General features: G+C 59.8%; 1 protein-coding gene across 1 annotated transcript; it reads right to left on the bottom strand.

Annotated features, from left to right (window-relative positions):
* On the bottom strand, positions 1-9,436 carry CBX2 (chromobox 2). The gene is made up of 5 exons (XM_034943033.3): positions 9,277-9,436; positions 9,157-9,200; positions 8,155-8,220; positions 5,760-5,865; positions 1-3,839 (listed from the first exon to the last, which is right to left on the bottom strand). Exons 1-5 carry the CDS (start codon positions 9,346-9,348, stop codon positions 2,529-2,531), a joined length of 1,599 nt encoding a protein of 532 aa, XP_034798924.1. The 5' UTR covers positions 9,349-9,436; the 3' UTR covers positions 1-2,528.
* Between the last annotated feature and the right edge of the window lie 285 nt (positions 9,437-9,721).

Below are 9,721 nucleotides of genomic sequence, written 5' to 3'. Positions count from 1 at the left end.
TAAAAATAGAAAAAGTCTACTTTTATTTATTGGTAAACATAAGACAACCAAGTCTGAGCATCTGGTGCAGTTCCCAGTGACGGCACTTGCCCTGCACACGCTCTTGAAGCACCAGGAAAAACACACAACACAGTAAGAAGGCAAAGTGGCTGGGAGTAAGGTATCTGCAGATTCAAACTTTGGGACTGAAGTCGCTGGTAAACAGAAAGGCACCGAATCAGGGTCTGGAGAGACCCGGCTGCTGGGGAGGAATCTGGCCTGCCCAGGCAGACAGGGACAGACATCCTCATTTCTCCAACAGCTCCTGGAAGCCGAGTCACCCCAAGGGCTTGGAGAGCTGTTAGTCTGGCTTTGGAGCAGTGAAGGTAGCACAGTGCTCAGCGGGAAGGAGTCAAGACTTTGCTGTCGAGCACAGGGAGGCTGGTGCCTGAGGCCCAGCGTGCCAGGATCCACGCCTCCTCCCAGGCTGCGCAGTGAGCTGGAATCTCTCCCTCTCCTGTGGGAGCAGCTCTTCCCCTTACTGTCTGCTTCCAGCTCTGGCCTAGCTATCTGGGACTCTTAGCCCTTCAATTCGCCGAGGTGGGCACCATTCCTGCTGCAGCCAACATGGCCACTGTGGGCTGGCCCCCAGCTGGCATATGGATGGCCCTCAACGAAGCCATGGACATGGGTCCCTCCCCAAAGGCACACTGTTAAAAAGATCAATTTGGCTACACCAAGGCCACCTCTTCCTATTTGGCACGGTGAGGTACTGGGGGGTCTTGCAGTCTGGTAGGCCTGCCCCCCGCAAACCAGAGCCCATTCTCAAAGTCCGGGCTGCTCCATGGAATCAGGAGTGCCTCCCTATAGTCAGGCACTGGAATGTAGCCCCATGCCTGCTGGCGGACTCCATCCAATCAGAGGAACAGAAAGCACCCACCCCACCCTCTTTTATTTTTGGCATCACAAAGACCTAGTGACCAGATTGCCTGCCGCTGCCACCTCTGGGCTGCCCTGCCTTGCTGCCCAAGCTGCTCTCAGAACAGAAATCCTGATACTGGTCAGAAGCCATACAAGGTAGCTCCCAGACATGACCACCTAGAGGCAGCTCACAGTCTTGAGTTAACAGGGGCCTCAGGGCCGAGGCTGACAGATCCAGCTTCCCGGGGCCCTCTACCAGGCGGGCCCCCTAGACTTTGTCCAGCTTCCCCAATGGCACAGGTCTAGTTTTTCAGCTGGAAAAGAGCCAAGCAGGGAACCCCTAAAGGTGAGGGGGATTGTCAGGGAAAATGATACTCCTCAAGGAATGCCTCATCCACTTGGGCAGGGACCCACACAGGAGGTAGGGAGTTGTTGGCTGGACCCACGGCCAACACCTGCAGCACAGGCAGAGCCGGCAGACGGGCCCATGGACACCCAAGTGCCAGCACTGCTGTCCTCCAGGTCTCCGGGGCAGTCTGTGGGCCATAATTAGGATGAAGCCAGTCCTTTACTAGCAGAAGGTAGGTCCTGGGAGTGGAGGGAGGGGCTTGCCTGCCAAGGGTCCTGCCCACTGGACTCCCCTGGACCTGAGCACCTCCACTTTGGGTTTTCCTTGGGACACACTGAACTCTGGGCTTTTTAGAAATGGAACATGCTTCAGTGGGCCTGGGGCAGGAGGTGGGTCTGGGTTTGGAAGGGGACTCAGGTCAGTTCTCACTGGGACACGGGCAGGAGAGAGGGTGGTAGCCATAGCCTGCCTCTCCTGCTCCGAGGCACGGAGGCTCTTCAGGTGGAACCCAGCTGTGGGACCACCCCCGCCCCACCCACGCTGGCTTGTGGGCTATGGATGCTGCCCTGAACTGGGGCTAGATGGCCGTGAAGGCAGCCTTTTAGGGCTGCTGGGCTCGCTCTACTCCAGCTGCCTGCCACTGTCCTTTCACATTAAGGCCCCAGCCAGCCCCCACCTGTCAAGGGCAAGCTCCCCACTTCATCACTGCCGGCTCAGGCAATGCCAGCCAGGACCGCCCCTGCCCACCCCATCTCCCAAAAGCTGCGGCCAGATGGAGGGAACACTAGTCCCACTGGCCATGCCTCCCCACAATACTCTCTGCCCACTCCAGGGCTGAAGGCAAGGTGGGCCAGAAGTCCCCTCCTGACACCTCAGCCCCTGCGAGACAGGGACCAAAGCTGTGATTCAGTCACGCAGGCCAGGGAGGAGCAGTTCAAACTCAGCAACAACGCAGCCATGAAGAAGCCCGCTCTGTTCAAGACAGTCACCTGGAGCCACAGGTGCCACCGGGTTTCCTGAGGCAAGAGGGGAGAGCAAAGAGGCCTGCAGAGGTAGGAACAAGGTGGAGACCAACAAGGCAGCGAGGCCCCCTGCCCTATGTCCTGGGACAGAGCGGGGTGCGGGAGAAGTCCCTTCCAAGCCTGCCCATCAAGGAGGCCACCCACTCCTCCTCCCCCGACCCAGACTCTTGAGGGGGGTTGGGCTGGGAGTCACTTAGCCAAGCGACATCATAGGCAGGGAAGGGGAGTAAGACCGCGCAGCTGGTGGCGCCGGGGCTTCAGTAATGCCTCAGGTTGAAGAAGCCCACGCTGGTGGGAGACTCCTTCACTGTGACGGTGATGAGGTTGGCAGTGACGTCGGTGACAAAGACGTGCTCGATGAGGCTGCGGGTGGGCTTCCAGTCCTGGCTGGTCTGAACGGACACTGATGGGTTCTGTCCAGTGCTGGGCGGCGAGGCGGAGTCGGGGTCGGAGTCCGAGCTGCTGCTCTCCTCACCTGCGCTCATCTCTGGCAGCGTGGCCGCCTTGCGGGCTTCTCCGGGGGCTGTGCGGCTCTCCTGCCCACTGGGGGTAGCACTGCCCTTGACACAGTCCCTCTTGCTGGCAGGGGTGGGCGGCGCCACTGCTCTGGAGGCCAGCTTCTCACTTTTGCTTGTGTCGGTGGGCATGGTGGCCCCGCTGGCCCCAATGAGGCCACTCCCAGTGCCCTTCCCAGGGGCTGGGTTGGTGGCCGGGACACCCTTGCTGGCGGTGGCGTGGCGGGCAAGGAGACCTACCCCGGGCATGCCATTCTTGACACTCTGCAAGTCCAAGACCTGGAGGCTCAGCTCCTGGGTGGGTGCTGGCTGGGGGCCTGGGCACCCAGCAGGCACCCTGCTGGCACCATGGGTGTGCGGGGGGCCCCCTGTGTTCCCCACTTTCTGCTCCACAGCCCCACCGCTGGGGGCCTTCGGGATTTTGCTTCCTGGAGGGCTCATTCCCAGCTCCCCTTTCTGCGTCCTCACCTTCAGGTCCAGCCCGAGGCCGCACTTGTTGGTGGCCTGGGCCTTCAGCGCCAACCTGCTGGCGGCCTGGGCCTGGCTCTGGGTCATCCGGTTCATGTAGTGCACGATGGAGCTCTGCCAGCTGATGCCACCCCGGCCGGGGCTACTGGCCATGCCCTTCATTAGGCTGGCCAGGTTCTCTGGGGTGGCCATGGCACTGGGGCTGCCACAGGCCTCCTTGGCGTGGGCCTTCAGAGCTGCCAGGCCTGCAACGGGGGTGCTGAGTGGAGGGGGCAGCTTGCTGGCCGGGGCCCCCAGATCCTTCCGGGCGGTCTTCAGCACCTTGGCCAGGCTCACGGGTCTTCGGGTTGCCTTTTGCTCTGGGGGCAGGGGCTTTCGTCCCCGCTTCTTCCGGATGGGATCCTTCAGCTCGGGTTTGGCCACCAGGATCTGGGCCTTCTTCTGCGGCACTGGGTGGGTCTCGCGGCCCCGGGGACCCCTCTTAGCATCTAAGTCACTGTCATCCTCTTCATCCGAGGAAGAAGAGGATGACGTGGAGGAAGAGGAGGAACTGCTGGACTTGGATTTGGAGGGAGCTTCGGGTTCCTGGAAAGATAAAGGAGAAGTTGGCCGGGCGCGGTGGCTCACGCCTGTAATCCCAGCACTTTGGGAGGCCGAAGCAGGTGGATCACCTGAGGTCAGGAGTTCAAGACCAGCCTGGCCAACACAGTGGAGCCCTGTTTCTACTAAAAATACAAAAATTAGCCGGGTGTTGTGGCGCGCACCTGTAGTCCCAGCTACTGCAGAGGCTGAGGCAGGAGAATTGCTTGAAATCGGGAGGTGGAGGCTGCAGTGAGCCAAGATTGTGCCACTGAACTCCAGCCTGGGCGACAGAGCGAGACTACGTCTCAAAAAAAAAAAGATAAAGGAGAAGGTGTCACACCTCCACTGCCTGCTCCCAGGGTCCAGAGCGCCATGCTGTCCCCAAGGAACACTGGGCACCTTGCAGCCATCAACTCCTGTGGCTTCCAGACCAGAGAGGCAGTCAGGTAGGAGCAACTTCTCACCGTGCTCACAGTTCCATGAGGCAAAATTAAAGGTAGATAGAGAGAAAAATAGGTGGCTGGTAAAAATGAAGACAGAGTAAGGACGGACAGAGTCCACACCATGACATCCCCATCCACCATCAGCTTTCAAGGGGGATGCAGATTTAGCTCCAGGCTGTAGAGCAGACGTTCAAAGGGAACTGTATCCAGAGCATCACAGTTTTCAGGACTCAGGAGGTTACAAGTCGTATTAAGTAGCATGCACAGCTTTGCAGCCTACACCAAGTGGGCTTCAGTATCCCCATTTCCCAGTCTGAGCCTTCCAGGATACAGGTAAATAAACCACTGTCTTCCTCGCCTTCTGGATGTCACCGCAAATGTTAAATAAGAGTGTCCTTGTGTTTTACAGGCCTCCATGCTGCCTGCTGGGTCAGAATTCTACAGCGTGTGCTTTAGGGAGTCAGATCCAACACCGCCTCCCTACCACCCCGTTCTCCCAACTTCAACAGGAGTGATCTCCTCAAACCTCCTCAAACAAGGCATCAATCACTGCCTTGTGGCCACTCCTCAGTCAGCAGAACTCCTGCAGCCCCCACCATCCTGCTCAAAAGAAAGATTTTCAAGATAATGTAAGGCCAGTGTAGACCAGCCAACAAGATTCTACAGCAGGGAATCCTGTTCATTCAGGAAATCCTCCTGGAAAGGTAGGTGCTGTTAGTGACTGAGCTCGTGGCCACAACATGTGAAGGTCCAGGGACAGTGCCCGGAGGAGAGAATCAAAGCCACACCCGGGACTGAGGCCAGGCCCTCCTCCCCCATCCTGTCCTGCCTCACCTGTCCTCAGGGGAGGGAGGGGCCCTACCATGGACCCCAGGGGCGCATGCATACCTGTGGCGGGGTGAGCCCATCACTGTAGCGAGGAGGGGTGACAGGACAGTCCCGAGAAGGCCAAAGCACATCATCAGCCCACACTGCCTCTGCCCTCCTCCAAGGCCCCTCCTGGCACCCCGACTATTCACTCAGCCCTGCCTTTCGTGGCCACCTCGATTTAAGGTGCACCCGCAGGTGGGCCTGGAGTAGCCCCCAAATCTTAGGCTTTTGAGTCACATCCAGCCGGCAATCCTATGAGCACCTACTGTACGCATGCTTCCTGTTCCTTTCCGTCCCCCAAGGACCCCCTGGGAGGGAAGAGTGCTTGTCAGCAGCAGTTTGACCCTGCCACCCAGCAGAGAGGCGTGCAGGACAGGCTGAAGCAGGAAGCCCCTGGGAGGGGCGGGGAGGAACTCTCAGCCGGCTGGGGCCCCTGGCAGCAGAAGCTGAGAGACAGGAAGAAAGGGGGCTCCTGTTTTCCGAGTAGAGGGACAGACTGTTGGCAGAAGTGCCACCCCCTTCCTGAGGGCCCCAAACCCTCCCTCTGCCTGCCCCCTACGCCAAGGGGGTGCTGGGAGGTGGGGTCAGCATACCCAGCGCAGCCACCCACCTTGAGCTTGGAGCGCCGGCTGCAGGAGGACATGGCAGTGAGCTTCCTTGGCCGGCCTCTCGGCCTCTTGCCTCTCTTCCGGTTCTGCACCTCCTTCTCATGTTCCCTGAAGGCACACCACTAGTTAATGGGGGAGAAGCCCTGTGCATACCCCTTCTACCATGTGGGACTCTATGGCTTCCAGCACCCTATTCCTGTTGGCCTGTAATAGCTTATCCTGTTTGCCGCAAACACATCATCAAATACCCAAGGCAGAGATCAGACCCCATTCTTTGCACTAGGGTCAGTAACCAGCCATCCCATTTCATTTGGCTAAGGACAAGCTGAAGACAGGAAAGCAACGCTGGGAAAACAATGACACCCCAGTATTCTCTGACTTAAGACAGCTTCCTGCAGGTGCACTGCTGCGTGGAAATTCTAGCATATTCTAACCAGAAGTGGCCTCGGTGGCCACACGGTCCAACCTCCTTACTTTCAATAGGAGAAGGAAGCCCAGGACAAGGAGATGCCACCAATCCCCTGGGCAGCTGCCGGTGCATAAAACCCTCACCCGGGCAAGGAGCACCGTGGGCCCTGTCCTCCAGCCCTCGCAGAGCCTGGCTGCTGGCACATGACTCTCCTTGTTTCCTTTTTAAAAATACCTCTGTTCCTAAACTCTACTCTTGAGGGAGATGACAGAGGTGCCGAGGTCTGAGGCAGGCAGGGCTCAATGCACGCACCACTCGCAGTACCCCACCCCCAGAAGAGCCTCCACACCTCCTGGGTCATGAAGTGCTAGCAGAACCTCCAGCCCCCAGGGAAAGCTTGTATTTCAGGGAAGGGGCCCTGGTAATTATCTGGGCAAACATCATCTCATTGGGGCCTGGAAGGCAACCTCCTCAACACAGTTCTGATTAGTACCAGGCAAAGTTCATACTCCAGTTAAGTGCTGGTCCTTAACCTGAAATCTCCTAAAAGGACAATGAAGTGTTGCATGGATCTCCTCCGCTGAAATATTAACCTGTGCACTGACTGCTGTGATCCTGTGCGTCGCCAAGGGCCATACCCCCACCCCCTCCAATACCAAGCAGGTAACCGCCAGCTCCTAGTGCCCAGAGGGAGCTAACATTTTGGTGGATGGAGAAAGCTGTCCCACCTTCTCTGTTTTCTTTCTTCCACGATGTAATCCAAGCCACCCATGGGTTTTACACTCTTGTTATCTCAGGTGTTTCTGCTCTTGTCTGCTCTAACCAAAACCAGGGGCAAGGGCACAATCTCTCTCAACAGTTAGGACACCGTCTTAGATCCAGAGAAACGCACCAGCCTCTGAAGTGGGCCAAGCCGTTCCCCTACCCCAAGGCTCACAGCACCCAGACAGGAACTAACAGAAGACAATGGGTTGCTGTTACGATTTTCCAAAGGGATTTAAGCAAGCACAGGCTCTTCTTTTTGCTCGCCCCACCAGAAAACTCTATTTCCCCATTGTCATGACCCCTCTGGGAAGACCCAATATGTCCCGCTACAGTGGAAAAAAGGGAATGCACCTTTTGCTACCAGAGAACAAACCTTCCCAATATGTCCCTGGCTGGGAAAGACTCCAGCAACCAATTCTTCTGCCTCTATCCACAGGGCAAGTCCAGCCAGGGGAGCCAGGGGGAGCTGTCAGTGAAACCCCCCACGTCTTGCCATTGCTTGAACAGCACTCCCTGGCCCTTCATGCCAGGTGGGCACATCCACTGCCCTCTCCTCACCACCCCTTGGCCTTGAACATCTCAAGGAGGCCTATCTCTTAACCTAAACTTCCTACCTAAAAATAGAAATGATATCTAGAATTACAGAAACAAGTCTGGCCCAATCCGGCCTCATGGTGCTACTTGGTACTGTATGCTGCAGGCCAGAGCAAAATAAATGTTTCTTTCTTGAGAGAGACATCACAATAGGCACAACTGCGTGCTGTGTGTTCCAGCTCCCTCTCTGAGCCTTCTTGCCTGATGGCACACGCGTGCAGGGCTGGAAGGGCAGACCTGCGTCACTGTGGCAAACCTGCTCTCCTGGTTTTCTGTTAGCGCCATGTGTAAATTACTCAGCAGAAAAGGCCAAGAGAAGCTATAACATCTTTATCTGAAGCAACTGAAAAAGTTGGTTTTTGCAAGTATGGCTGTTGGAAACATCAAAGCAGCACTTACTTGGGGTCTTCTCAGGGATGGATACAGGCTGGCTAGGAGAAGGTGGGAGAGGGGCTGGCTGGGGACTTTTACAGCCAGCCACAGAGATGGCCCTGGACACAATCTTGCTAAGGGACCTCAGACCACAGCCCCAGCTCCAGCCTCCCGGCAGGCGAGCAGCGCCCAGCACGACTCCAACCAGCCACCGTCCCTCCCCCACACCCTCCCCACAGTGCTGTCAGCGTCCTCACTTCTTCTGGAAGGCCAGGAGCAGCCTCGGGTCCAGGATGTTCTCCTCCGGCTCCCAGCTGTTATGTCTGCAAAGCAGAGGACAGGGCAGCATGAGACGCCAGGCTGATGATCGCCGCTTTGCAAGGCAGCCCGAGGGGGCCCGCCCTCACCGCTCCTCAACTTGGGCCGATGGCAGTGGCACCGTAGCACCATGGCACTTCTCAAAGTCCAAACCCAGGTTTTGGAGGCTGGCCACCCCCCCCACCAAGCCAGCACTCTAACCTCAGACCCAAAGGAAAACTGCTGCTCCAACCCCCCAATTAAAACAAGGCCACAAGAGGACTCCCACAGTCTCTGCCTGGGAGAAAAACAAACCCCCATAAAACGCAAAGTTGCAGAGAGGGATTCCCCCAAACCCTGGCCCGGAGCCAGAGGAGGAAGGGAAGGCAGGTCCAGCATGCAGGGAGGGGCACAGGCGCCCAGCCCGAGATCCAGAACAATGTGGCGCGCGGGCCGGGGCACCTCGAGGGGTAGCGAAGAAAGAGCGGGGTCCGGGAAGACGCAGAAACGGGGCCGCGGGAGCAGCTGTGCAGAGAGCCCCTTCCGGGGATGCCAAATCCCCTCCCTTCCATTAAAAGAAAGAAAAAAAAAAAGAAACTCTACATCCATCAATAGCAAGCTCAGGTTACAGCGGGGAGAATCTGGCCAAGAGGAGGGGGGCTTGCATCCCGCGCCTCCCTCCCGGCCGGGACGGGGGTTGGGGGGAGCGCGGCGCGGGAGCCGAGGAGGTTCTGGCGCGGGGGGCCGCCCAGCTCTGCACCCGCGGGCGTGTAAACAAAGGGCAACCTCGGGCCGGGCGGCCCCCGCCCCCCTCAGAGCCGGAGGAGCCCGCGGGGACCCCGCGAACTTCCCGCTCTGCCCGCGGGCGCCCCCAGGCCACCGGACGGCGCGGCCGAGGGGCTCCACGTCCCCACCCCCGGGCGAGGGGGCGGGAGGGGGGCGCGGCGTCGCGGGGGACTCACTTGGAGGACCAGCCGCGCCACTTGACCAGGTACTCCAGCTTGCCCTGCGGGGAGAGAAGAGGGGCCGTGAGCCAGACGGGCAGCGGGCGGCGGGCGGGGGGCCCGGCGGGCCGCACGCACCTTGCGGAGCCGCTTGCTCAGGATGCACTCGGCGGCGAAGACCTGCTCGCCCACGCTGCTCAGCTCCTCCATGCTGCCCGGCAGCCAGCCCGACCGCGGCGCCCGCCGCCAGTCACCCGCCCGCACCGCCGCGCGCCCCGCCGGCAGCACACAAAGCACCGCCCCCGCCCGGCGCCGGCCCGCCCCGCGCACGCGCACCGCCGCTCCGCGCCCGCGCCCCGGCCCGCCGCCCGCCCCCGCGCGCTGCCCAAATCCCGTGCGGGCCAATCAGCGAGGGGGGGCGGGCGCGGGGCGGGGCGGGGCGCGCATTGTCCGCGGCGGGCTGGGCCTCGCGCTCCGGCGGGGGGTCCCGCGCGGGGCCCCGGGCTGGGGCGGGGGCGGGGGCGGGGGCGGGGGCGGGGGCGGGGGTGGGGGCGCGGGCGGGCCCCTGGCTGGGGGAGGAGGT

This window comes from Pan paniscus, chromosome 19 (genome assembly GCF_029289425.2).
Source record: "Pan paniscus chromosome 19, NHGRI_mPanPan1-v2.0_pri, whole genome shotgun sequence".
Classification (NCBI taxonomy): Eukaryota; Metazoa; Chordata; class Mammalia; order Primates; family Hominidae; genus Pan; species Pan paniscus.
This window is presented reverse-complemented; position numbering and strand designations above follow the sequence as displayed.